The sequence below is a fragment of the Hyaena hyaena genome, unplaced genomic scaffold (genome assembly GCF_003009895.1).
Source record: "Hyaena hyaena isolate Hyena2069 unplaced genomic scaffold, ASM300989v1 scaffold_31, whole genome shotgun sequence".
Taxonomy (NCBI): Eukaryota; Metazoa; Chordata; class Mammalia; order Carnivora; family Hyaenidae; genus Hyaena; species Hyaena hyaena.
In genome coordinates this window covers 680102-707378 of record NW_024080664.1, presented here as the reverse complement: position 1 = coordinate 707378, position 27277 = coordinate 680102, and the positions used below count along the sequence as shown (strand labels likewise).

Genomic DNA, 27277 nt, shown 5'->3' with positions numbered 1-27277 from the left:
GTGGGCACACAGCTGGCGGGGGCCTGGGGACAGGGCGGGGAGGGCCCTGGGGCCCCCGCGGGCAAAGCACAGCCGGGCTGGAGCAGGTGGCCTGGAGGGACGTGGCGGCCCCACAGCGCCCGTCGGGGGCACCCTCCTGACAGAGCTGTCTCAGGTGGCCCCGGCCCTTGTTTTGCAGATTAGGGAAACTGAGTCCAAGGCAGGGGGCGACTTGACCCCCATGAGAGCTGGCGAGGCCAGAATCCGGGGCAGACTCCCAGGGCAGGAGGGGCAGGGCCGCACTCCATTTTACGTGTGTGTTCACAAGGGTGTGTTCTGTGCGTGCTGGAAAATAACGCTTTCCGTCTGCAGCTTACACATTGTGAAATGTTTGTACCAAGTCCACCTCTACAAACACGCCAACCACATACTGCATGTTGGACCCGTCCCCTGAGTGACAGCCAGGAGTGATGTGGGCGGGGGGGGGTCAGAGCTCCTTTCATCTGTAAGGGTCCTTGGTGTATAGATTCTGGGACACGTTCTTCAGAATCAGAGCTTCTCGGCTGCTCTGCCTCTTTGCAGCCTAGACTCCCCGTGTCTGTTACCTGCACCGTTTGCCCTGAACCTGATGTACCTGCACCTGCACAGCCACCCCCCACTCCCAGGTTCCAGCCCCGAGCCCCCACCCTGTATGTTTTCGGTCACCATTCATCGGCCTGACCTTGATTGCAAACCCACCTGGGAGTCTGTGCCTTTTCCGAAGGAATTTATCCCACTTAGAAGTTTTGCAATAATTTCTTTGCTCTGGTTTCCTTTGGTTGCTGACAGTATGTTTGCTGATTTGATGCTTCCTCGTGACTTCCACGCCAGCCTTTTATTTCAGGCGTATGTGCTCCCCCTGCCCCTCCACGGGGGCGGCAGTGGCGCAACAGCGAGCACGGCAGCCAGCATGTCGCCGGCTGTGCACAGGGGACGCCCTCATGCTCCCGCCCCCGCCAGCAGGGGCTCTCCTCTGGGCCCTCCCCTGCTGCAGACGGCCCTGCCTCCACCTCTCTTCTAAGTGCCCGGTGGGGGTCCGTGAAGGGCCTGCCCCTCCTCCCGTCTGCAGACCCCAAGGGTTTGTACTCACAGCAGCCCACACTGCGTTCCTTTCCACCTGCTATGCAGCCATTGCCACAGACCGATGACCAAACCCCATGTGTGAGCTGCCCATCCTACGGGCCCAAGGCCCATGGGGCACAGCGGGGTCCCCTTGGCAGGGGGGTCACACTCTGGGCGTGGGGGCTGCATCCTCACCTGAGGCCCCATTGCAGACTCATCAGCACGTGTTTCCCAGCTGAGCAGGAGCAGCTTCTGGAGGCTTCTCTGGCTCCTGGCTTGGGCCTTCCCATCGGCCCTCACGACAGCGGGGCGGCGGCAGCAGGACCCTCACACGGCTCCCTTCCCCCACTCAAACCCCACGCCTGCTGCTCTGCCACCAGCCCACGGGGCCATGGTGAGAGTAACCGGGCCACCTGGGTCATCCCCATCTGGTTAACTCAGCCAGCTGAGGAGTCCCCTCAATCACCTCTGCAACATGACCTGATGTGGCCGCGGGGTAGCCCCGGGGCCGTGGGGCGCAGGCCTGGTCAGGACTCCACCCTCCACACCTCGCATCAGCAGGTCAGCAGTTCGCAGGGCAGGTCAGCAGGTCGGCGGCTGCCCTGACAGTGAGGCTCACACCCCATCTCTCCGGGAGGGGCCTGTTTCTACTCAGACTGCTTTTCTTGTTTGCCCTGTGACCCCAGGCTCAGATGGTTCCAGAAAGGTCACGTCTAGGTGGTGTGAATTGTTCCTTCCAGAGTGGAAGCCAGAAGGCCTGTTTATATTGGAAATCCAAAAATGTCCCCAAAACGTGGACTTGTGTCCTCCGTTATCTCAGCCTGTGTGTAGGGAGCCCCCTCTGCTTGCAAAGTCGAATCTGTCTTCGGTCGATGCACGTCATTTCCACCCAAAACCCATCTCTTCCCCCCGACCCTCTTCCCAGCCTTTTGTCCTGAAAGGCACTGCAGCCCAAGGGTGCTCCCTGGGCCTTTTCCTCCGTGCTGATCTTGGACGTCACCTTCCCGTCGCTGGCTCTGCGCCACGTGCCGGAGACCTTAGGGTCTTCACCCAGGTTAGCTCATCTGACTTCCGGGTCTAATGCAGTCCCTGTCTTCAGGCCTGGATTGGGGCTCGTGGGGCTTCGGGGGGTTTTTTCCTTCTTTTTATTTTTAGAGTGTGTGCAAGTGGAGGGGGGGAACAGAGGAGGAGGAAGAGAGAGAGAGACAGAGAGAGATTGACAGAGAGAGAGAGAGAGAGAGAGAATCCCAAGCAGGCTCCACAATCAGTGCAGAGCCAACACGGAGCTCGATCTCACGAGCTGTGGGATCGCGACCTGAGCCGAAATCGGGAGTCAGACGCTCAACCAACTGAGCCCCCAGGCGCCCCTGCTCCTTGCGTTTTTGATCTCGATTATTCCACTCTGGGTCCCCACCCCCGTCTCCCCTTCAGGAGAGCGTCAGTGAACACTTTCTGACACGGGTTCCCATTTCTTGCAATAACTCTGTTCCCTTTTAATTCAATACCCTCAGCCCTGACCCCTCGGATCGACTTTGTCTCTGAACCACAGTTGATTGCTACTATCGAGATTTTCTGCTCTGCCCGTCTTCAGAGAAGGGGGCTGGTCTTGTTCAAAGTCAGTAGTGGAGAGAAACCCACCTGGGACGTGACATGTCCCGGCCCAGATATTTCGGGCCCAAACTGAAAGGCAGAGAGAAAGGGGGACCCATGGGGAACCACGGGGGCCTGGGAGGCCGTGGGGGGGGGGAGGGCAGCGGGGGGACGGTGGGGTGAAGGCCCTGTCCTCAGGGGCATGGCTGGCTGCGGCGGCTGGGGCCCCCCCCCCCCCCCGCTCGGTTCCTGCCAGGGGCCTGGGGGCCTGTGGGACCCCGTCCTTCCTGGCCTGCCTCCGGCCCTAGCCCTGAGTCAGCGTCGCCGAGGTTCTGTGAGGTTTGCACACGTGGGTGCAGAAGGCTCTCCCGGCTGTTGCCCAAACCTTCTCGACCCCGGTTACTTTCTCTGCTTCAGAATCTACTCAACTTTTCAGTGAAGGCCTATGTGCCAAACTCTGTCCACTGTTCTTAGAACTCCAGCAATTCTCACTTTTAGGCCACCTGGTCTGTCTGCCTCCACCTCGTGGGAACCCCATGTCTGAGCTCCAGGTCTGAGAAAGGTTTTCCCCAAGTTCTTAATATTTATTTATTTATTTGAAAGAGAGAGTGTGTGAAAAGGGGAGGGACAGGGAGAGAGGGAGACGGAGGACCTGAAGCAGGCTGTGCACTGTCAGCACAGAGCCTGACACGGGGGTCCAATCCACGAACCACAAGACCTGAACAAAGTCAGGTGTTCAACCAGCTGAGCCACGCAGGTGCCCCAACCCAATTTTTTAACCTGCTGGCCACTGAGGAGGGCACCTGGGCGAGGGGTTCAGACACAGACACACCTAAGGCCTGGAGGCCCCAGGCCCTTTGGACGAACAGCAAATCCCAGCTGCAGTGTTTGCAGCCAGCGAGGGGCTCAGGACGCGTGGCCACACTCCCCACCGCTCAGGCCCCACCGCGTCCGTGCGGCTCCTGAGCCACCAGCATGTGTAGAGCAAGGTCTGCATCTGACACGACTGCTTTCACTTTCATGGCTGACGTTCCCCCCCGCCCCCGCCCCCCACCCCCATTTCACATGAGCCAATGTGTTTGTCAAGAGAAAGTTAATTAAAAACATATTTTCCTAATTAAATGGTAGGCTGTGCTATGCAAACAGTAAGATTCTTGTTTGAGAGCAAATCCCTCCCCGTTTCCAGGGCTACCCTGGGAATTCAGTAGATCAACAGAGCAGCACTGAGCCCAGAGCACCAGGACTCGCGCCCAGCACAGCACCCGGGGGTCCTCAGCAAGCGGGGGGGCGTGCACGCACACCGCCCCACGGTGTCGCCCCGCCAGAGGCAGGTCACAGCCTCCCCGGCTAGAGGACCTCGTGGTACCCAGCCTGACGCCCCCCCGGCCCTGCAGCACCCTCTCCTGAGCACGCTCCTCCGGGGCCCAAACAGCGTCAGTCACGCCCCAGAAGCAGGGTCGGAACCGCAGGGCCGCAGGGCCCACCCGAGCCTGGAGTCCACGCCCACGCTTAGCATCTGTATCCCCTTAGGGCGCCGTGTTTACCGACGTCGGGGGCTAAGATTATTTTACCCTCATGCAATGTAGTGGTGAGCTTTCCATCTTTTCCGTCACCTGCAACACACGGACTGGCCCGAGTTCAGGTCCCCCCAGCGGACGCCCGGCACCTCCGCTCACTCCATAATCCACCTCACCGCCTCCCCCTGCCTCTCCCGCGGGCCGCCACGGCCTGCCTCTCCGCTGCCTCTCCCTTGGGCGGCTTCTGTCATCCGGGGGCCTTTTCCACCTGGTATTTTTAAACGCCGAGGATGCGCAACGTGACTTGACGTTTTACCGCGCCCGCAGCTCCGTCGGTAGCCGGACCTGCTTCGTCCCGGAGGCTCTGTCTTCTTTACCCGCGGCTGGATCGGAGCCTGGGCGTCGGAGGTTTCCGTCTGCTTCCCGTCGCCTGACCGGCCAGCAGCTCCTCGGTTTTACTGTCTCTTCAAAAGAACCAGCTTCACCTCCTCTCTCATTTTTGCCCACAACCCTTCCTTCCGGCTTGTGTTAACGTCCTCTCTTTGGTTTTTGTAACTCCCTCGTTTCTTAGACCGAGTAAGTGACGTGTTTATGGCTGGGCCTCCTCCCTCGGTGGAGGCTTCCGCACTATCGGCTTCCTTCCTTGGGGGCCCGTGTGTGCCGCGGGTTTCTGACATGAATTCTCTTTATCTTTGCCACTTTTCTAAGAGTTTCCGTTTTTACTTCTTAGAAGAACGTTTGTGCCTCTTTCCGCGGCTGCGCCGAGCCGTACCGCTGAGCGGGGAGGCTCCGTGCGGGTCTGTGTGGATGGTCCTGGTTTGTAGGTTGTTTGTTGGTTTGGTTGGCTCTCTTGGTTTGGTTTTGCCTAGTTGTTTACGGTAAGTTTGGAGGGAAACTGGGCCAAGTTTACGGGGAAGAATAGATGTTTGAGATTTTTAAAGGAAATTTTGAACAACAGTAAACCAGATGACAAGACTAGGATGGTCAGGGCGGGAGAGCGGGCACAGAGGGAGGCAGGCGGCGAGGAGTCCAGAGGCGTCTGGCACCGGACCCTGGGCTCCTGTACGGGCACCGGTGCCCCCTCCGTCTAAGCACTTCCCGGTGCTGAGGCCTTCCCGGGCCCGGCCTGGGGGATCTGGGCTCCGAGGCTCCCGGAGGCAGGACCCTGTGCCCGCCTTCCTGCAGCACTGGGACCCTCATACTGAACCTGGGTTTGTGAGGCTCGCTCGCCCAGCCCACGCCTTGTACAGTATCAGGACCCAGCACCCAGGCGACACCAGAAATGAGACTAACTCAGTGGTGCACCAGCTGACGTTCGTAGAAGGTGCACCGTGCAATTATTACGGGTAATCTGAGTTCCTTACAAGAGGAGCATAATCCTTCACACAAGTGGTTCGGGCCTCTTTAAAATACCATGAAATATTTAAGCCATGTTTGAAGGAAACCTCTGCATTTCTACTGGAAATGTGCACACACAGGAAATAGTAGGTTTCAGGTGTGCAGTGAAGGGTGAGTCACTGCAGTTTTAGGCACAAGCATCGTCCCCACTGTCCGATTCTAAAGTACTCGAGCATCAGACAGAAAGAAGGATGTCCAGGGTCAGCCCAGCGGCCCTTCCCCCAGCAGGCACGACAGCATTTGTGACGACCGAGTGAGTGAGAGAACGGACGGGGAGGGGCACGACCGTGTGAACGCCCCTCGCTGGCCCGACCGGGCCCTGCGGCTGCAGGCCTCATCAGGGCATTCCTGCTCCTGGCCTTCCCTCCCTGGCTCCGCGCCCAGTTTCCCTCTTCCTAAACGAGCCCCGCTTGCCCCCCACCCCACTCGCCTCTCTGCAGGCCCAGTCTCCCCTCCCCCCACCAGGCTTCTGGGAACAGCTGCCCCTCCCACCACCCTCACACACATGTGCGAAGGTCACAAGCAACATTTGGTCTCATCCAAAGGGTCCTTTATGGGTCTATGTCTCCCCAACCTCCTGGGGGATTCCACAGAGGGGTCACCTGTCCCTCCCTCCTCTAGAACATCCCCCTGGCCCGGGACCTGCTCCCTCCCCCCTGCTCCCCTCCCACCAGGGCAGCCCTCCCCTCCCTGGGCCATCCAGAGCCACCTGGTTCTATGACTCCTGGGCAGCTTCTCAACACTGAACTCTGACCCTTCACCCCCAAATGCGCCCACCAGCGGCTCGTCAGCCCCCACACGGCCCCCCGGAGCTGTCTCTAAGATTTCAAGTCACATTCTTTCACTTCTTGCCCCTTGAGTCCAAGCTCCCACGGGCCCCAGAGTCCCCCAGAAGCACACCTCTGCCTTCCCTGTCAGCCCCCAAAGCACCAGCTGGTGTGACTCCCGGTTTTCCGGAGTCCGAGGTACCAGAAGGCACAGGCCACTTGCCCCACGAAACACTCAGGAAGATTCAAATGCAGGAGGCTGGCCTGGCCTTACCTGCGTCACGACGTGCAGGTGGCCACCGGGCAGGCAGACTCGCAGGGGCACTTGTTTGCTTACCAGAGCTCTCCAGGCCCACTGTGCGCCGCTCCGGGGCCCAAGAGACACAACAGGCGCTGTCCTCCTGGGACGGCCCCGAGCAGCGGTGACAGGGACGGTGGCTGACAGACGGCCAGGCGTGGCCGCGGGGCCACGAGGATGGCGGGCAGCAAGAGGCTCTCAGCCGAGGGGAGCAGGGTGGGTGCATGTTCCCTCCTTCGTCTTCATCTCGAGGGGAGCGGGGAGCCACTGCAGGCTCAGAGCAACCACACGGCACAACTCACGCTGCGGGCTGAAGGTGTGGCGCGGCACCCGTGGGCGTGCCTGGAGACAGAAGAGCGAAGGCGTCACAAGAGCCCAAGCAGGGATGACACTCTGGGCAGCCCGAAGGCAGAGGGGCCCAGGCCTGCGCAGGGCGGTGCGTGGGCGTCAGGGACTGGGGAGGGGGGCGCATCCCACCAGTCTGGGATCAGTTTGCACCCAGTGTGTCCAGGGGCCCCATGGGCCAGGGAGCAGAGGCCTAGGGGGGATGCTCCTGGGGACACCGCAGGGTCAGAAGTGCTGGGGGGGGGCACACAGGCTGAGCCCCACGGGCTCCTGAGCTGGGGACGCTACCAGACTCTTGGTCACAGGGCTGGCAGCAGGGGAGGGCCACAGCAGGGAGCCTGCCAGGGGGCCCTGCCTCAGCGAGTCCTGCACTGCGGCCCCCTCCCCACCACGGCTCCAGCGGAAGCTGCCTGATCCGAGCTCGCTGTACTTGACCTGTCCTTGCGTTTTTGCATCCCTGCGACCCCAGCGCCCTGCAGGCAGGGGCTTCTCCCTCCCGGAGCACACCCCCAGGCCGCGTGTCCAGGACACCCCGCCATTCCTTCCCGCAGGAGCAACCGGACACTCCGCACGGCGCTCTGGCCGAGAGCAGGAAGCTCAGCCAGGGCCGGGCCCAGAGGAAGCTGCTGGAAGCGCAGGTGGCGCGCCCGGAGCGCAGGTGCCAGGAGGCCGGGGGCAGGCTGGAGCCCCCCAAGGTGAGGGGCCCGCAGGGAAGGGGGCCGGGCAGGAAGGAGGGTTCCGGGAGATGCCCACACACCGCAGCTGGCAGCCGGGGAAACGGAGGCGGGAGGGAGTCAGAGGCCCAAGGTCTCGCCCCAGGTTCCGGACGCGACCCCACAGCAGAGGGCCGGCCGCGGAGCGCTGCTCGGGGGGACGGACGGGGAGCCGCGGGCCAGGCGGCAGCCGCGTGGGGGCGCCTCGTCCCGCGGAGCACACGCCGCGCCCCTGCCGGCCCGCCTGCAGGGGGAGCTCGCGGGGCAGCGCGCGCGGGGGAGGTGGGCGGGGCTTGGCTGCGGGGGGCGGGGCGGGGCGGGGCGGGGGCCCCTGGAGGGGCGGGCGGAGGCGTGGAAAGGGGAGCATCCCGTGGGGGGCCAGGCGGGGCACCCCTCTCCAAGCTCAGGGCCACCCTATAGACTGTCACCCCACGCCTGGCGGTGACGCCCCGCTTCCTTTCCTCTCCTCCCCTATGGCACCCGGGCCATAGCAAATCGCGGGCTTTGTCCCCAGTATCTGGGCCCCAGCCCCGCAGGGAGCCGTGTGGCCTGGCACACTGCCCGCCCCTGGAGCCCCAGATTCTGCTGTCCACGTTGGAAGTGACCCCAGGCCCGGGGAGTGCCCTGCAGACGGGGCCAGGCCACGGCTGGGGTGGGCACGGGCCTGCGCGGTGGGAGACCGGGAAGGCCCGCCGTCGGGGGAGAAGCCCGTCTCCACGCAGGGCAGCGTGCAAGACAGGGTCGCAGCCAAAGCTGTCGAACAAAGGCAGACAAGTCCATCAGGCGGCAAGGCAGGGCAGCGAGCCGGCCCCCAAAGGTGCGGAGACAACGGGGAGGCAGCGAGGCCGAGGGGCCCGCTCGCCAGTAATTCTGACAGCGGTCCTCGGAGGGGGCGGATCTGGTCTCCGCGTATGAAACGGGTCACAGTGCGGCTATTCAGGTTGAAATTAGGGGCAGGGGTCACCAGGGGTCTTCCTGGGGCCCAGCTTGACTGAGGAGGAAACTGGGGCCCAGAGAAAGGAAACCAGGCAGAACACCGCCCAGGCCCCACGCCCACGCATGGCGCTGTGGGCCCCCCGGCGGGCGCCTGCTATGGAGGGGCCCTCCCCTCACACGGTCTGTCGCCTGTGACGGAGTTACACCCTCACAGTCCCGTCTAGGGGCACACAGGCTGGGGACTCGAGCGGGGAATATGGTGGAATCAGGCAGCAGGGGAGGTTGGGGACAGCCTTTGCTGGGCTGATGACCCTTCCCGTTCAGCAAGCCCACCTACAAAGTGGGGAAAGCAGGAGTCCGGGCGTTGGGAGGGGTGCTGAGGGCCTCAGCCACGGTCCCCAGGGTAGGGGCCTTCCTAAGGCTTCATCCTGGGCCCCATCTGGGCAGAAACCCCCAGGGCTGTCCCCTAGAGCAGGGGCCTGAAGCAGGTGGGCAGAGGAGGAGCATGCGGACACGACCCTCCCGGCTCGCGCCAGTCGGGCTGCAGCGCTGGCCCCCAGCAGAGGTGTGGGAGGCACGTGCCAACAGGGGCTACGGGGAGCCGGGCCCGGGGGAGGGCGTTTGTCATTCTGGGCGGCTCGGGGAGGCAGCACCCAGCCAGGGCCTCCCAGGGGGACGGTGGGGAGGGTCCATGTTAAATGACACAGCCTCACAGGTCGGTAGGAGCCACCTCCCGTCCAGGAGACCCCTGAGCTGGCCGCTGCGTGCCCTGCCCACTCACCTAGACCCGCGGGACCGGCTTTACATGGGACAGGCTGGTCTGCGCGGTGGGGCCCGAGGGTGGAAGGGCCAAGGGACCACACAGGCCGGGCGTAGCCTCACCAGCACCGAGTCGTTGCCCACGGAATGAATGACGAGACACTGGGTGCCCAGAGCTCGCAGACTTTGGAGGACAGAGGGGCCAGCGCAGCGTGCGGACACCAGCAGGGAGTGGAGGACAGAGGCCACCAGCCACGGCAGGAGCAGGCCAGCGGAGTCATGCCACAAGCAAGATGCAGACCGGGGGTGGCGGGGTCCCTCTGGGGCTGAGGTCGGCCTTCAAAGCCTTCCCGGTGCCCAGCTGGCCCCAGCCTCTCTCTCACACGGAGGGTTGGCTCGGCTCCGGCTCGGCCCCACCAGGTGAGGGCGCTGCTGGGCCTGAGCCCTCCAGCAGGGTCTGCCCAAGCCTGTGTGAACAGCTGTCCTGGGCCAGGCCCTGGCCACCAGGCCACACCGTCCAGCTGACGTGGACTCAGGGACAAGTGGGTTTTCCAGAGGGGAGTGGCCAGGTCAGCGGGGTGGCAGTTGGGGGCAGGGACCCTGGGAACAGGATGCAGGCACAGGGGTCAGAACAGTCACTGGAAGCCACTGGCCAGCTTGTCCACGCAGGGCCACCTGCCCTCCCAGGAAGGAGGGTCGGCCAACCCGTACGGTCACAGTCATGGTCACCATCATGGTGCTTCTCCTGAAGGGCGGCCCCGACACGGAGCTGCCCAGTCAGGGGAGCCCAGGCCTCCAGGGCAGCGGAGCCAGCTGTGGGCCCCCGAGGCCCACGTCGGGGAGGGGACGACAGGCTAATGAGTTCCGGGAGGTCAGCTGTGAGGGGCCTCCAAACCCATAAACCCTTTATTGGTGTCTCAGGAGGGGAAACCCGGATGTGGCCGTTTATTTATTTTGGATTTCACTTTTCTCTTCTCTTCTTAACATGCGCTTCCAGGAGTGTAACTGGATTTTTAAAGAAACAGGACTTCCTTTTGCAGTGGAAGTGGACCCTTTGTTTTTCTCACCCCTGAAGAAGAAAGAAGACCTTATTTTTGTAACGCTGTTCTCCTGTCACTGACCGAATTACTTTACCGGCAAGCAGAGCTGCCTTGTCTCCGGGCCTCGGTGACAGAGGGCACGGGGCAAGAAGACACGGAACAGAGGAGTGGCCTGGTGCCCTAGCTGCCCCCGCCAGGCAGTGGGACGCGGCTCGAGCCAGCGGGACCCACTGGGCGGGTGGGCAGAGCAGGGTAGAGGAGGGGGCCCGGCTTGGAGAGCAGGGCCTGCGTTGGGATCTCACCCCAGCACCCGCCCATGGGCTTCCAGAAGGAGATCGTCCACGTGAAGCACCCACGAGGCAGGACCTGGGGTGTCCGTGCCTTCCTCTGAAAGGATCACCCACAAGGGATGAAAGGAGCCCCCACCAAACTTCCCACTGAAAGCGGTTGCTTCCTCAGTCCCCTGACACGGACCCCGTGCCCTGCGCCCGGCATGCTGGAGAAGGCCACCAAGAAGGGGGCTCCCCTGGGGCAGCTTGCAGCCCCCAGGAAGCCAGATGGTGGGGACACATCCCACGAGCTGGCTCTGGGTGCCCGAGTGCAGGGGTCAGCGCTCCATGGGGCCAGGGCAGAGCCGGACGGGCACCTGGGCAGCAGGCCGGGGAGGCCACCCCACGAGATGGAGCCATTCCCCTCCCCCACTGGACCCCGTGCTCCTCCTTCAGCCCTCTCCCTGGCTGCAGGGCCCCCCTCTGCCCAGCCCGCTCTCAGGGGACCCAGAGTCCTTTCTGGAACCTCCTTTCCAGAGGGGAAAGCTGGCCTGACCCCACCCCCTGCCAGGAGGCCCCTACGGACTCTGCCACCTGGGCTCTTGCAGATAGAGCAGGAGATGCTGAGGAAGGAAGGAGACGCGGCGAGGCCGGGGGCCCGGAGGGAACCAGGGCGCCAGCCCGTCGGGGGCCTGCGCCAGGAAGGGGACAGGGCGCTGAGGCACCACCAGCAGCGGCAGGTCAGCTGGGCCAGCCCCGGGGGTGCACCCAGGGGCAGGGAGTGACCGGAGGGTCTCGGGCCCGTACGGATGCGCGCACACGGCCCGGAAGGCCCGGCTGGGCCACTCCCACACCGACGGTCTGGTCGCAGAGACCCGGCCCCAGGCGACATGGGGTCTACCAGGCTCACAAGCGACGGTCAGGCAGGGGCGGAACCAGGCCCCAGGCCCCTCCTGGCCTCCACTGCAGGCCCCGCGGGAGAGCCGGTGCGAACAAGGGAGCTTGTGCAGAACCGAGCTGACCGGGGAGGAGCGAGGGAAGCACAGGGCCAGGCAGGCCTGTGGGCAATCCGGGACCGCTCCTGTGTCTTGGGGGGCATCCCTCCTCCCACCGCTGGCCAGACCCCTACCTCCACTCAAGGACTTGGCAAGAGAGGCAGGGGGCAAGAGTCATTCTGTGATGACCACGAGAGCCCCCCTGCCCCCCGCCAGCCACGCAGAAACTAGGATGCTAGGGAAACAGCTGTGAGGCCCCGCCTGCAGGCCTGGGAGGGGCTCAAGGCCAGACAGGCCCAGGGGCTGAATGTGCTCGAACCCCTGGGCCGGGCCAGCGGGGGGCAGCAGAGCCAGCGGGGGGCTGAACACCCTGTCTGGACTCTGCGCGGCACTCTGGCAGGTGGGCAGCCCCACCCGGCTCTCACCCTGGGCCCAGAGGGCGGCTCGGGAGCTGGCCCCTCAGCACCGGCAAGGCCCGGCCGCGGACCCCAAGCAGCCACACGGGCCTTGGAGTGCGGGGAGCAGACCCACCAGTGGCAGGTGAAGGTCCCAGGGGAGGAAGCGGGGCTGGACCTCAGCACCCAGGCAGGGGAGGGGTCAGGAAGGACGGGCACCCTGTAGCAGCACACGGCAGGGGTGCCTCCCTGGAAGGCCTTTTGGAAGGGGGGGGTCCCAGCAGTACTGCCCGGAGGGCCCCGGCCACCCCCAGGGGCTCTCACAATTCCATCCAGTCACTGGCACCAAGCACTGAGGGGCAGAGCAAGTAATCTGGGACCCACCACCACCCTCTCTATGCCTCCATCGCCCTGCCCTTAGGAGAAGTGGTAAGGACAGCTCCTGGGTCAGAGGTCACTGTGGGTCAAGTGTCCAACAGTGCCTGGCACGTGGCCGTTGGAGCAGAGGTGGCCCCTGCACGTATCTGTCGGAGTCAGGAAGGTGTATGTGGGGACGAGGTGGGGACGAGGTGGGGACGAGGCATGGCAGGGACTGCCCCACCCCCACCACACACGTACACACACCTGCTGGGGCTGACCCTCGGGCTCCTGGGGGCCGCCTGGTCAAAACCTCATTTTATAGCTGAAACCCAGAAGGGTAAAGTGACCACCCAGTGTCACCCCCAAGTTACTGTCCTTAACCCACCAAGCCACATTTGCCAAATTTATAAGCCAAGCAGCATGTATTTCCTTATCGTTCCGGGCGCATTCATGGCCTGAATGGAAGGGGTCCGTCCACTGCGGGTGTGCGGTGGCTTCAGTCCCCAGACCCGCTGGGTGCGTGTCCCCCACCAGCGCGGCCTCAGTCCCCAGACCCGCTGGGTGCGTGTCCTGACGAGTGTGGCTCCGCACATTCCCGACGTGGCAGCCAGCAAGTGGGCCCGCCTGCCTGGTGTTTCTCCCAGACACCCGCCTCTCCTCAGGACCCCAGAGCTCTCCCCGACCACAGGCGGGGGGCCTATCGCCCCCCCCCCCACCGGAGCCCCTGCCCTGTCTCCAGGTGGCCAGTCTGAAGAAGCAGCTGGACCAGGAAGTGCCTCGGAAGCAACAGGCCCCCCTCGGCCAGGCCTTCCGGGCCAAAAAGTGAGCCGTACTGCAGAAGCCCCCAGGGTGGCCAGACCGCCACAGCGCTGACCGGACAGGCAGAGCCGCCACCGGGAAGACGGCCGCCTCGCCTTCCGCTGCTCAGAGGGTGCAGTGCAGGCAGCCACGCCCAGAGCCCGCCACGCCCTCCTGGAGTCCAATGCCAGCAGGCGCCCTGCGATTCCACGGAGCACCATGCTCCCCCCGGCCCTTGGGACATCCACCCCTGCGCACCCTGGACCGTGCTCCGGGATGCTCCTCCCGGGTGCCCCCCTACCCCCAGCCTGGCACTGATCTGGCCAGACCCTGGTAGCCAGGCCCCATCGGGCCTGCTTCCTCGGCCACAGGCTGCATTCCATGCCCTCAGCTCTATAAACACGGGGAAACACGTGGAAAATATTTCCACCAACTGGAGCCAAAAACATAATGTCCTGCAAGGCCCAGCCACCACTTTCCTCCGTCCAGAGGCCGCGGGACCTTCTGTATCCAGGAACTGCAGGTCCATCACAGTGGCAGGTGGCTGGAAATGACTCAGAATCCAGTCCCTGTGACTCGCCGGCCACGGGAAACACTGGCCGGGAGAGCTGGAGCTGTTACAGAAGCCCCCACTTTTCCAGCCTATAAACTCTGGGCAAACTCCTGGAGGGGGGGATCCTGCCCTGTTACTATGGAGACCGAGGCGGCCATCTTGGGCCTCTGTGGGGTTCACCTGTTAGCATTTTTACCCTTTCCCCCATGAACCTCGGCCAGAGAGATTTGTTTTCCTCCCAGAACGGCCTCCCTTGTTCTGTAAGTGGCACGTTCACAGCGCGGGGCACCAGCCAGCCCACTGCGCCCCTGTGCCCCTAGGTGCGGGCTGCCCTCCAGGACTCCTGGGGGCGGGAAGGGCCGGAGCCCACGAGCACACCTCACTGCTGTCCCCGCACCCCCCGTGTGCTGCCCCAGCGTGCCATCGCCGTCTGTCTGTTTCAAAATTGATCCAGGGCTTAAAACAGGCCATCCTGCCACGACCTTGCTTTACGCTTGACCTTAGCAATGGCGCTCCCACGCGCGGTCAGGTGCTCAGGAGCAGGCGCTGGGAGGACGCGGCACACGGGCTTCATTCCGCCCCTCAGCGTGCCTGCTTCCTGGTGGCTGTGTGACGGGGCTTCAGCCCAGAGGGAGAGGGGAAGAGCTGGGCGACCCGCTGGCGTGGCTGCTTTGGGCCCAGGAGGCGGCCCTGGGGATGCGTGCAGCCCGGTAGGCGCCGCGGTGGGGGCTGGCGGCCGGCGCCCTCCCACCTCGGGAGGGCCTGGCATACAGACCCCCGCCCCCAGCAGAAGGACCCCAGGGACGGGCGAGGCGGGTGAGGAGACTGGAGCCTGTGCGTGGCTGCCCCCCCGCCCGCCCCCGGGGCCTTGGGTGTCGCTGCACAGAAGAGGCACCGAGGAAACGCTCATGGGGGAAAGAGGAAAGGTATCTCCGGTGCGGAAGGGGTCGGGTGACTTTTCATTAGTAAAATGGAAGCCCCCCCATATTTTGCCCAACATCCTGGCGATTTGGTGTCTTCCTCGCCGCCAGACTTTCACAGCACCTGCAGGGCCCCTAGGTTTTATATGGTAACAAAGAGTTCAATCCGTGCAGGAGATGCTATTCTTCACGCACTCAGCACGAGGCCATACACTTTGGAAAAGGAGGATTTTCCTAATGGAAAAAAGTCGGTGTTCCCTTGAGCACGTCCCGCAGGGCACAGGGCCTGTGTGTGCGTCTTCTGTCGCCGGGGAGCCTGGAGGAGCCTGGCTGTGTTCACACCTGTTGACTCACGAGGGGACAGGGCCTCCGTGAGGTCTTGCCGCCGGACCAAGGCCACAAGGCCGTTCGCAAGAGGTCAGGGTCGAGCCCAGAGGCCAGTGAGGCTGCAGGCACAGCGTCCTGCCGACGGGGGGGGGGGGGGGGGGGGGGCAGATGGGCTGGGGGAGCGAGCGGGCGAGGCCACAAGAGTGAGGCTGCCCTGCTGCCCCCGCCCTCCCTGCGGCCCCAGAGGAAAGGCTCCCAGCTTCTCCTGGGCACCCCACACGGAGGCCTCCAGCCCAGGACAGCCCCCGCGGCTCCCGCATCAGTCTGCGACTCCTCAGCCTTGGAGGGATCCCAGCTCTGCCCCTCCCAGCTGTGTGGTTCCGGACAGGCTCTCTAGCCTCAGTTTCCTCACCTGTGAAATGGGGCGAGCCCACCCCGAGGGGCACGGTGAGCTCTCTGTGAGGTGTTGCCCACACTGACACCAGACCCATCATGAGCCCTCAGCGACGGGGCTGGCACCATCACCCTGTGGCTGCTGCGGGGCGGGACGGCCGGGCACCCGGGGCAGTAGCCTTTCCGGTGTCACACAGCAGGCCTGCAGGGTGGCGCGAACAACAGAGGAGGCAGGAGAGCCGCAGGGAAGTCCCCCGCCCTTGGGAGCCCAGGGAAGGGTGATTCCCGCGTGACAGGAGGCAGGGGCTGCAGCTGGGCCCGGAGCCGGCTGGGAGGCTCGCTGGTATTCCGGCTTCTAAAACATTTTGTTTTCAAATAACTGCAAATCAAAATTGTAACAACAAAGCCTGTGAAAAAGAAACCATGGCCACCTGTACTCTGTCCTGTGAGACCCGATGGTTGGGGCTGCTGCACGTGCCATGCTGGGCACCCTTGTTAAGCACTTGTGCTGGACATTTTATCATTAGGCTTCCCCCACGTCATGAAAAATGTCAAACCTCCCAGCAAAGGGACAGGCCCAGGGCCACCTGAGTGCTCCCCGACCCCGCCCACTGCGCACCTGTCCCTGGCGGCCTGTGGAACACTCAGGAACCCGAGTCTCTCCTTGAGCGCCGGGGCCGAGGCTGAGCTGCCGTGGGTGGCAGAAGGCGTTTCTCCTCACCCGAACCACAGTGAGAACCCAAGGCTGAGCTTGCCCATAACCAGTGTCGGGCTCTCTCTGCAGATTCTCTGGCTCAGAGCATTTCTGATTCTGGTTTGTTTAAAGGAGAAAGCAGCAGCGAACATCCCAGGAAGCAAACGTTGAACCCTATTCTGATCGGTCCTCTCAGATCAATAGCAGAAGCCCCGTCAGGTGTCCAGGCATGGGGGCTCCCTGGAGGCGGTGACCCCTTGCCGCACACAGGGGTTGGAGCCCAGTGGACCCTCCCCTCCTGGGAGGAGCACTGCACACCCTGAGCCAGGCGCTCCCACCTGTGCCTCGGGGAGCAGCTGTGCCAAGACCACGTCCAGCCTCACAGTGAAACCACCAGGCAGGGAGGTGCTTCGGCCAGGGCGCGACCCAGCCTGCCCCTCCGGGCCGCGTGACCTCCTAGCCTTTTCCTGGAGCTGGTGAGGCTTACCTGGGGCGGGGCTTCTGGCTTCCCTGACACGGGAGAGCAGCGACCCCGGGGACATCGGTGCTTGGCAGGTACCTCTGGGGAGAAAGCTGTGGGAGGCACGGCCAGCGGGCCCTCTGGCAGCCCCGCCGGAGCCCTCCCTGGGAGTGCGACCCCAGCCCCGTGGGGGCAGGCCCACCGGGCCAGGTGCACGTGGGCAGGACCCTCCCCACCTTGTGCCCAGCGGAGCCCCAAGTCCCGGGGTGTCCTGGGCTTGGCTCTGGGGCTCCCCCATCTAAATGGCACACACACTCAGGCCCTAAACTAAAATGTCGCAGGCCTGCTGAGGAGGCTCAGGTTTCCCGGACGCAGAACGTGAGGCTGCTTGATAAAACGATTTTGGTGTTGATACATGTGGACTTTCTGTGGCAGAGACAAAGGCGCCCTTGAGTCCAGAGGGGAACCTAAAACGGCACATTGCTGAAAAGTATTTCCTGATAATATTTTTAGCACCTGAAAAAAAAACATTTTTTCCTCTTTTTTGCTGCCTGTGGAGGTGTGTGTGTGTGTGTGTGTGTGTGTGTGTGTGTGAAATGTAATGCCCAGCAGTGGTGGGGCCTCGTGTTAACCCCCAGTCTCCCAGACCAGGCTGCAAATAGGCAGCAAGGCCTGGGCCCTGGGGAAGCACGGCCTCACTGGGGGCTGCGACCCAAGAGTCTGCGTGCGGCTGGCTTCAGGCTAGACCCACAAGCACCTGCTCCAGGGGTGGGGCCTGGGCCTGAGCTTCTCACAAAGCCACCCAGGGGACTCGGCTGAGTGCGCTGGTTGGGACCCCCGTCTAGGCCAACCACTCCCACCACGTCTGGAGAAACAGCCCTTCTCTGGGGCAGCCCTCATCCCCACGGGCCGCCAGGCGGACCCAAAGCCTAGCTGCCGCGGGCCTTTCCCAGGGCCCCCGGGGCATGGGCTCAGGGAAGGTCAGCAGAGCTGAAGAGGGGCGAGCGGGAATGTGCACAGTGTGGCACGTGGGAGTGTGTGCACACCTGTGTGTGTGTCAGTGGGGATGTGCATGTGTGAGCCGATGGGAGCAAGAGGGGGCATGCCCCCCGGGGTTCCCGCTGAGGTGCTGGGTGGATGGGCTTCTGCTCCCAGCGCGGCCCCTGTAATTAGATGTCTTCTCTGACCTCTTCCTCCAAAGACGGGAGGCCTTGACCTTTCTCATCCTTCACTGGAGCCACACAGTTGCCCTGGCGTCTGAGGGCGTCTGAGGCTCTCCGGGGCGGCCTTCCCACAGCTGAGCCCCGGGCAACCAGACAGAAGTTGAAGGGGAAGCTGCCCCCGGGCTGGTGCCCCACAGGGCCTGCCCCGCTGAACGCTGGGGCCGCGGGTACGAGCAAGACGGTGTCTGTGTAAGCCTGTAGCCCCCAAGTTGGTCACACTCGGAGGACCTTTCCACTACTTCTTAAAAGTCACATTTACTATTTCTTGCCGACCACAGAATAACACCTGCTCACTGAAGCCGTTTTGGGACACGCAGGAAAAACACAGAGCCCAATGTAGAGGCGCCCAAAAACTCAGCGACACCTGCTGCTATTGTCCGCTGCTTCTCTGGTGGGTGCCCGGCTGTCTCCCGGGGCCCCGGCCGGGCCTGCACTCACACATCCCCTAACACCAGGATTCTGAGAGCAAGGGGCTGGGGGAGGGGCTCAGCTCCCGGGGTCGGGCCCCACACAGGCCCCGGGAGGGACCAGGTGTGAGGTCAGTGGTCCCAGAGGCAGGAGAAGGGCCGGGATGGCCACAAGCGGGGGTTACAGAATCTGAACTGTGGGCTGTGGAGGTCCTACTGCGACCGCCAGGCCCCCTAACATCCACCCACTTGCCCTCAGGCCCGCAAGGACCAGCCCTCCGTCACCTAGAGGCCCCCACCCCGGGGTCTGCGGAGCTTCTCTTGCTGTGAGGCTCCCTTAGGGTCCTGAACCCATCGGGAAACCTCCCGCGGTTTCTCCCGACGCCAGTATGCAAACACCTGTTTGGTGGCCTGAACTCCCCCCGGCCAGGGGTCCTCACATAAAACCAGACCAGGAGCTCGCCCCCCCCCACAAGTGTCCACAGGCTCAGAGCTTGGGGAGCAACATGGGGCTGGCCCCTGGCCGCTTCCAAAAGGGCGCCCAGGCACTGCTAAGCCCGGTGGCCCCCACTGGAGACACCGCGGTAAAGCAGCGACCCAAGCCCAACGGCTCAGGCAGGCAGGCCTGAGGGTCCGTCCCAGAGCTGCTGTGTGTGCAAGGCGCCTCCTCGGGGCTCCTGGGCTCCTGGAAACCCGCGCAGGAGGAGGACGGTCCCCGCGGCAGAGGCGCGCGCCAAGTGCTCGCCTCCCCAGAACCTGGGCCCGGAGCTCGCCCCCGCCAGCGCGGGCCGCCCCAGGCGCGCGGCGAGCGCCCTCGTGCTCCCGCGGGGCCTGGCGCTTTAAGAGAGGCCTTATTTGCATGGCCCCGCCCAGGCCCCGCCCAAGGCCGGTGACCGCCCGGTTGGGTATTTAAACCGCGGCCCCTGGGGCGGGGCTGGCCCTGAACGCGGTCCCGCCCGGCGCCTTCCTTCGCGGAGGGGCGACCCGAGCGCCGCCCGGCCGAGCGCGCCGCATCTCCCCGACGGCCGCGCTTCCCGCACCGCCCCCGGCCCCGCCGGCTCCTGCCCCGCACGGACCGCGGGGCCCTCGGTCCCCGCTCGGTCCCCGCTGCGTCCGGCTCGGTCCCCGCTGCGTCCGGCTCGGTCCCCGCTCGGTCCCCGCTGCGTCCCCGCTCGGTCCCCGCTGTGCGCTGCTGCGTCCCGCCCGCCGATCCCGGCGATGCTGCGCGGCGCCGCCCGGGCGCTGCTCCTGGCCGCGGCCCTGGGGCTCGGGGTGCGCGGGGTGCGCGGCGCGGTGGCCCTCGCCGACTTCTACCCGTTCGGCGCGGAGCACGGCGACGCTGTCACCCCCAAGCAGGACGACGGCGGCTCGGGGCTGCGGCCGCTCTCCGTGCCCTTCCCGTTCTTCGGCGCCGAGCACTCCGGACTCTACGTGAGTAACCTCGAGGCGCGGGGGCGCCCGGGGCGGGCGCTGCGCCCCCGCCGCTGTCCGCCGCCCCGACTCGCGCCGCCGCCGCCAGCAACTTGGCACCGCGGCGGCCAGAGGTGGAATGAGGACAGCGCTTCCTCCCTGCGGCGGCCAAGGCCGGACAGAGGCCCGCGGAGAGGCGGGCGGGGGCGGGGGGGGGGCGCGGTTCGAGCTGCAGCCCGGCCACCTGGGCGAGTGGAGCGCCCCGGGCTCGGGCAGCGTGCGCGCCCCGCGTCTGCCCAGCCCCCGGCTCGTTCACCAACTGCAGTGTGATGGCAGCTAGGTGCTTCCGGGGGCCTCAGTCTCCTGAGGGGGGCACCTGCCCTGCTCAGTTCCTCACCTGGCCTGCAAGTACCCCCTTGGGCCCCCTAGGCCCCGCCTATGCCCCCCCTCTCACCCCGCCCCGCGTTGACGCCCACTGGCTGGAGGCTGGGACCCCTGGCCAGGTGGTCAGGGCAGGGCCTGCTCTCTGTAGACCCCCGCGGGGCGAGGCCGCAGCTGGGGTGGTGTCCCCTCTGAGCCCTTCTCTCCCTTTCTCCCTTCCTGCTGAGTCCCGGAGGGGCTCACTCAGGCCTGTGTCTCCTGAACAGGACTCCCAGGGGGAGCTCCGGGGTCAGGCACTCAGGACAGCGGGAGTCCTCAGGGCCCAGTGCGGGTCTGTGTCCGCTGCGCCCAGTGTGGGGGCCGTCTGTGGGCCACAGAGGGGTGGAACGCTGGGGCTCCTCCCGCACCGCACTGTGGGTGGGCCGCTGGGCACTGCCCCGGATGCAAGACTTGGGCGGGCCTGACGCTCGGTTACGTCTAACACCATCGCCCCAGCCACGACCTCAGCCACTTGCAGCCCCAGCCACTGCCACTGCCACCACCTGTCCCGCCGTCGACCCACACAAGCGCCAACCCCTGAGCCACCACCTCCCCGCACCACTGTCACCAGCTCCATCAGCCCCTCCGGCTGTGACCTACGCCCTCCCCGCCGCCTTCAGGGCCACATGCACCACCACTCCCATCTTTTGCACTGTCGACATCCTCACCCGCACTGTGCGAGTGGCCACCACAACCCCTCCACCACTGAGGCCACCTCCACGCGCTCCCTCCCCCGGCCCAGGCAGGAAGGCTTCCGTGCCTTGGCAGCAGCGTTTGGTGACATGACAGTGGTAGGAGGGGACAACCGTCCTCTCCGTAGGCCAGGGCTGAGTTCCAGAAGCATGTGCTGGGCCTGCAGGGGCCTGTGAGGCCCCTGCCGCTTAGAAATGGGGAAAGTCACATTGGCACCATTGGAACAGGGTGCTGTCAGAATGTTCCTCGAGCACCTGGGCCAGGCTCAGCTTCCCCATCACAGTCATGGGTGAAAATATTATTAAAATGATTGACCCTCTTAATAGCTTCACCAAAAACATCTACTCTTACCAAAACAACTGGGAGAAGCCATTCTAAAGTGGGAAGATCTACTAGGAAAACAAACGGCTTCATCAGGAATGAATATTATGGCCACTAACAAAACATGTATCTCCATAAGAGCTTTTTCCTGAAACAAATATCGGAAAAACAATTGCCCATGTGGACACAGCAGCCACGCTGTGCCTTCTCTTTCTTCAGTGAGGAAGGCCACGGAATTCCTGAGGGTGCAAAGCCCGGACAGCTTGCCTGGCGGTACCGGGAGGGTGCGGTGGCCCAGCAGGAGGCGCGGTGGGTGCGGCGCAGGCCACAGTGAAAGCTGATAGAAGGGCAGGCTTTTATCCCAAAGCAGGTGATCCGGCCGGTGCCTCCCTTGCCCGCCTGCTGGCTACGCCTGGAGCATCAGAGGGCAGATGGGGAAACTGAGGCTCAGAATGCAGACTCAGGGGCCTTTACCACCCTGTCCAGCTGCCCCCTTCCCATTCCATCCCACACTTAGTGGGACCCAGACAGAGGTCTGCTTCCTCCCTAGGACCACCGTCGCCTTTTGATGCCTCCCCCCTTTCCCTTGTCCCCTATTTGTCGGAAGCTTAGAAATACATCCTACTCCTCAGCACCTGCAAGGTCGCGGCCCTGGGCCGGGCCACCGTTCCCACCGCCTGAAAGCATGTAGGCACCTCCTCGCTGGCCCTGTCCCCCTGTCCTGCCCCTTGAGCCCGTCCAGAGGGCAGCTGAAGGAGCACTGCCAAACGTGAACGAGATCCTGGCTCTCCTCGCAGCCCTTACGCGCCCCTGTCCCTGAGGCTGGGTGGTCTGGCCCCTCGTCCCCACCACACCCTCCAGCTCTGCCCCTGTGCTCACCCCTGACCCGCCCTGGGTTGTTCCCATGTGGTGGCTGCTCCTGCACGTGGACGTGTGCCCTGCGAGCCGTGTAGGTGTGGCCTCACAGTACATATCCCTGCGTTTATATCTTATGACAGGTGGCTGTGGACATAGGCCCTTGCACATGTGCGTATGCGCACAGCTCACTCATTCCCTGGCTCTGTCGGCACCCCGTGGCAGCAAGCACTCCGAGTGCCCGGGTCTGGGCTGCCAAACCTCAGTCTCCCTGGAGGGAGCCGGGGCTCTGGGAGATGATGGGGCCCTGGCGGGGAGGGTGCAAAGTGAGCCGGAAATCAGTCACACACAGGAGTACGAAGTGCTCCAAGAATGTGTGCGTGTGTCCCGAGGACACAGAGGCATCAAACGGGCTCCCTGGCCACATCCGGGCAATCTGGCTGTTGATATAATGGTAGTGATAGGTTTTAACCCATCGGATAAAGGGGGAGCCAGTGAGCTCACGCTGGTAAAAGTAAATAAATGATTAAATGTGTAAATGGGGGAAAGTAGTGTGGACGGCGGCACGTCTGTCTTTAGCTCCGTGGCCTGGCTCCTGTGTGTGTGCTCAGAGCAGAGCGCATTCTTGTAGGAAACACTGCACAGAGACAGACGGACAGACAGACAGAGGCGGGGAGAGCAAGCGCACGGGGCACATCCGAGCAGCAGGAGCGTGTGGATGCTCCTGGCTGTGCTCCCGCAGCAATGCTGTCAGCCTGACTTTAGATCAAAACTGAGCGAATGCCTCCTGGTGAGAACGCCCTCAGTCCGTGCCCAGAGCACCTGGCCACGCCCCGGGCCACCCCTACTGGGAGGCAAGCCTGGCCACCTGGGAATGAGCCTGGGAATGGTCCCCGCTTTTAGCTCTTGGTGACTGTATGAAGCCACAACTTTGGAGCTAGAAGTAACCAGCTCGCCAAACCTGTCCTTCCCGACACCTCACCATAGACTTGTTCCTTCCTTCCTTCATTCATCCGCTCATTCATTCGTTCCAAAACCTCAACTGAGCCCTTGCTCGGGATCAAGGAGCCCAGATGCACTAGCAGCAGTGTTTTGGGTTTAGTATTAAGGTCATCTTTGTCTGTTTTGTTCACTGTGTTATCCCAGCTTCCGGAAGAGAGCTAGCTCCTAGAAGCTGCTAGGTCAGTGTTGTTCATCTTCTGATCTGTGGGATGATACACACATAATCCCACCATCCAAAAGTAAGCACTTTGGGCATTCAGGTGAAATTCTCCTTGAACCGTTTGCAAGCACACTTAGGGTCCTACGAGACAAGCCTGGGGCTGCCGTTTCATACAAGTTTGTTTTCCATATTTCTCTCCATACATTGGGCTATGAGCGCTTGTCGTGCCTGACATCTACAGAAACGTGCTTTAGGTGACACTGTAAAGCTCCTTCCTGTGGCTGTATCATAATTATGCACACTGGCTGCTCTGTTGACTGTTGACCCTGTGGCTGGTCTCAGTGCCTCCCACGAATCGATGGTGCTCTGGCGTGCGGACCGACACACGACCTTATACGGGTCTCTCTTCCTCTCCTTACAAGTCCCCCCCAGTGGGCTGACTGCATCTGAAGGAATGTCTCCGGCTGTCCCTGGCCACCCCGAAGGGCATCCTCATCAACACCTCCCTCTGCTGGGGCAGGTGGCCACCTTACCCGGCCTGGGTCAGCCTGGGACGGCCGTCGGGAGCTGTGTGCGCCCGCAGGGCAGGGCCCCCATGGGCGGCACTGCCGGTCACCGGGGGGGGCATGGTAGAAATGTCAATCCGGGCCCCTCCCAGAGGCCTGATTCCAGAGGCTTGCGTGGGCCTCAGACGCAGCATTTGCCCAGGGGGTCCTGGTGCCTGTCCAGAGCTCCATGTGAGAAACGTGGCTGCCCTCCTGCCCACGGGTGGCCCTGACACCCTCACCCTGCAGGCTCGGGTGTTCGCCACCTCTCATTTACTGGTGCGGAGCCGGCGAGGACAAGCTGCCTCAACGGGGCCCTAGGCACGGGAGCTCCTTGTGATGGTGATGGGGGTGGGGCGGTGAGCAGGCTCAAGGACAGAACAATCTGGAAGAGCGAGAGCCCCAGGGATTCTACTCCTATGGCTCTGTGAGCAGGCAGCTGGGTGAGGGCGCCCAGCTGGTTTCTCCCCATACCTGGTCTCCAGGGAGGCCCAGCCTCAGGGCCTCAACATCCAAAAACTGGTTCTTTACAAAGTGAGGCAAGTCATCCATTCAACACCTACTGCGTGCTTAGCCACTGCGCTGCTCCCCAGGCCGAAGACTCAAAAGGCACAGAAGTCTGAGCTGCAGGGGCTGAGTGCGGGAAGGAGAGTGAGAACAGGACACGGTCCAGGCTCGGGTCCCTGTGCCCAGCCCCTCCACACAGCGGGGCAGCCCAGGACCACACCGTCCCCTGAGCTGGCCTCGGGGTGCACCAAAGCCAAACAGCCCCTTAGGGTCTTGCAGGCTACTCTGGGCAGAGGGCACAGGCCCAGGCAGCTGCAGAAGCGTGCTGGAGATGGGGCCTGGAGTCCCCAGAAGTGAGACTGGCAGGGTGAGGGGGGTGCAGGGACGCCCCAGGTCTGCACTTGGAGCGCATCTCCAGCTGTGGTGGCTACAGGACGGCAGTGGACCCCACGGTGCTCATAGAGATGCGGGGTGGCCCGGGGGTTCAGGGCATCTGAAGGAGAGCACTTGTATCTGAGGTGTGGAGCAGGCTGAGGGGCAGCAAGGTGTCCGGACAGACGGGGCGGGCGTGCTCGGGCCGGTGAAGGACGCGGAGGGAGGGCGAGGGCGCCCCGATGCTGGGGACTGTGTTCCACAGGGAGGCAGGCCCAGGAGCCACTGGGGGCTGGGCTCCGGCCCTGGAGGGACGCCTGGCCCTGGCGTACCAGAGAGGCCACAGCCCTGAAGCACTGAAGGGCTTGGCCTGGGGCGGAGGGCGGGGGAGGGGGGGCTGCTCCTCCAACAGCCAGCTCTGTGGTCCACCCTGGGGGGACCCCCTCCTGCCCCAGTGGTGGTGCCCTCCCCAGGAAGTGGGCCCTGGGGCTGCTCCGTCTTGCTGCCTGTTTGCCGCGGCTCAGCCCGGGGCTGGCCTCCCCTCCTTCCTGGGCTGGGTCTCCAGGGCTCAGGCCCGACCTTGCCCGGGAGCCCCAGGGGCCCTGCCCACTGGCTGCCCCGTAAGCCGGACTCCAGCCCCCAGCTGTGCCGTGGGAGGAATCCTAATTACCCAGAAAGCTGCCAGGAAATAAAAAACATGCCTACATTTTTCAAAACAAGCTTATAAAAGGCCTCAGGGGCTTATTGTTTTGTTTTTGGCAGAGAAGTCAAAGCAGGGACCAAGGCCCCGCCCGTTTGGATGTGATGTTTGCAGAGCAGGGGTGCTACGGCCTCGGGGGTCCCTGGCTCCCCTCCAGGCCCGCCTGACCCTGCTCAGAGCGGCCCCTCCACCCAGCAAGGGTGGCACCAGCGAGCCCTCAGGCTCCCGGCTCCAGGACGGGGACGAACAAACACGCGTCACATGCTTCGGGCTGCAAGTCGCCTCCGAGAGGCTCCCCAGGACATTTCCGCCCTTTCCTGGTTTTATCCAAGTCGGAAATGCCACCGGTGCCGTCCTGTGCTCCCCCTCAGCCGGGGGAGGCCTGCAGGAAAGGCGTGGGTGCCCTCTGACCAGCCCCCAAACCACACTGCACACACAGGCACACACACACACACACTCATACACACTCATCACCTACACACACACTCATACACGTAAACACACTCATATACATATACACATACACACCTGTACACACATACAAATACTCATGCACATACACACTCATCACACACACTCACATATATGTACAGACTCATACACACCTTCATACACATGTACACAATCACAGTACACACTCATAAACATGCAAACACTCAAGCACACAGTCATGTGCATACACACCCTCATCATATATACATCCTTGTACACACATACACACTCATACATACATATACACATTTATACAAGCACTCATACACACATACACATTCATACACATGTACACACATGTACACACTCATATACATATACACATATACACACACACACCCTCATCACATACACAATCACATATAAACTCATAAACATACATGCATACACACTCATACATATACACATACATGCATATACACACCCTCATACACACGTTAACCCTCATAAACATCTACGCATTCATACGCTTATACACACTTATACATATATCCACTCATACACATATATACAGTCATACACACAGACTTATACACACACACACTCATACACACACACACCGTCATACACATGCACGCACTCATATACACATAGATACACACTCATACACATACACATACTCATTACAAATCCACCCTCATACACACACTTACACACATACACATTCATACACACATACACACACACATCAAATGCACATACTCATATATATACACACACTTATCACACACATTCATACATATACACACTCATACACACACCTTCATACACATAAACACACCCATGCACACTTGTACACATACACTCATACACACGTGCAGTAATTACATACACACCCTCACACCCATATGCACATCCACACTCATATACATGCACACACTCATACACATACATATTCATACACACAAACACACTCATACACACACACTCATACATACACACACATCACATATACACACTCTCATACACGCATATACTCACACACACACACACACAACACACCCGCATGCACACTTGAGCACACATGCACACAGACACGTGCCCCTCTGCAGGTCAAAGAGGGGCCTCTCCACCCCAGGGCCACCTTGCAGTTCGCAGTCACTGCAGCTTCCTGTCTCATGTGGCTTCGGGGCCTCCCCAAGGGCGCCGACCAGCAATCCCTTCCCCAGGACCCCAGGCCTGCTCAGAGGGGACTGATCGCCGGCCTCCCCCACCCGCCTGGGACAGGAGAGAGCAGGGGGCGCGCGGAGGGGGCAACGGCCAGCCGCCCACCCCTGCACTCAGTTCTGCCGGCCGCACAGGCCTCACAAGGTAGCCTGTGTGCGAGCCCCCCCAGGGCTGGGTCCCCCAGTGCAGCCTTGCTCTCCGCGGCAGCTGCCTGGACACCGAGAAGCAGCCCTTGTGGGAGAGAACGAGCCCCGAGGCCTGGCTCAGGGAGGGCACAAGTGGCTGGGGGGCCTGGCCAGCAGGGTCTGCGGGGGGGCGGGGGGGGGGCTGGGAGCAACAGGCCCTGCAGATCAGCACAAGCAGGTCCTCCGTCCCCTCTGCTCCTGGGTCCCCGTG

The 27277-nt window shown here is 62.9% G+C and overlaps 2 protein-coding genes across 9 annotated transcripts in view; both read left to right on the top strand.

Moving 5' to 3' along the window:
• The window catches only part of CROCC2 (ciliary rootlet coiled-coil, rootletin family member 2), a 59712-nt gene extending 41145 nt beyond the window's left edge, over positions 1-18567 (top strand). The window contains exons 31-42 of the mRNA XM_039228488.1: positions 2022-2134; positions 7465-7690; positions 7815-7990; positions 10091-10274; positions 11321-11452; positions 11682-11772; positions 12108-12268; positions 13202-13284; positions 13344-13549; positions 14495-14629; positions 17905-17997; positions 18497-18567. Coding sequence (XP_039084419.1) covers positions 2022-2134; positions 7465-7690; positions 7815-7990; positions 10091-10274; positions 11321-11452; positions 11682-11772; positions 12108-12268; positions 13202-13284; positions 13344-13549; positions 14495-14629; positions 17905-17997; positions 18497-18567 — 1671 coding nt within the window. The remainder of the gene's footprint in view (positions 1-2021; positions 2135-7464; positions 7691-7814; positions 7991-10090; positions 10275-11320; positions 11453-11681; positions 11773-12107; positions 12269-13201; positions 13285-13343; positions 13550-14494; positions 14630-17904; positions 17998-18496) is intronic.
• Positions 18568-19292: 725 nt separating this feature from the next.
• SNED1 (sushi, nidogen and EGF like domains 1) overlaps positions 19293-27277 on the top strand; it is a 90359-nt gene continuing 82374 nt past the window's right edge. For all 8 annotated transcript variants that reach the window (XM_039228499.1, XM_039228497.1, XM_039228496.1 and 5 more), the window contains exon 1: positions 19293-19668. In XM_039228499.1, coding sequence (XP_039084430.1) covers positions 19456-19668 — 213 coding nt within the window. In that variant the 5' untranslated portion in view covers positions 19293-19455. The remainder of the gene's footprint in view (positions 19669-27277) is intronic.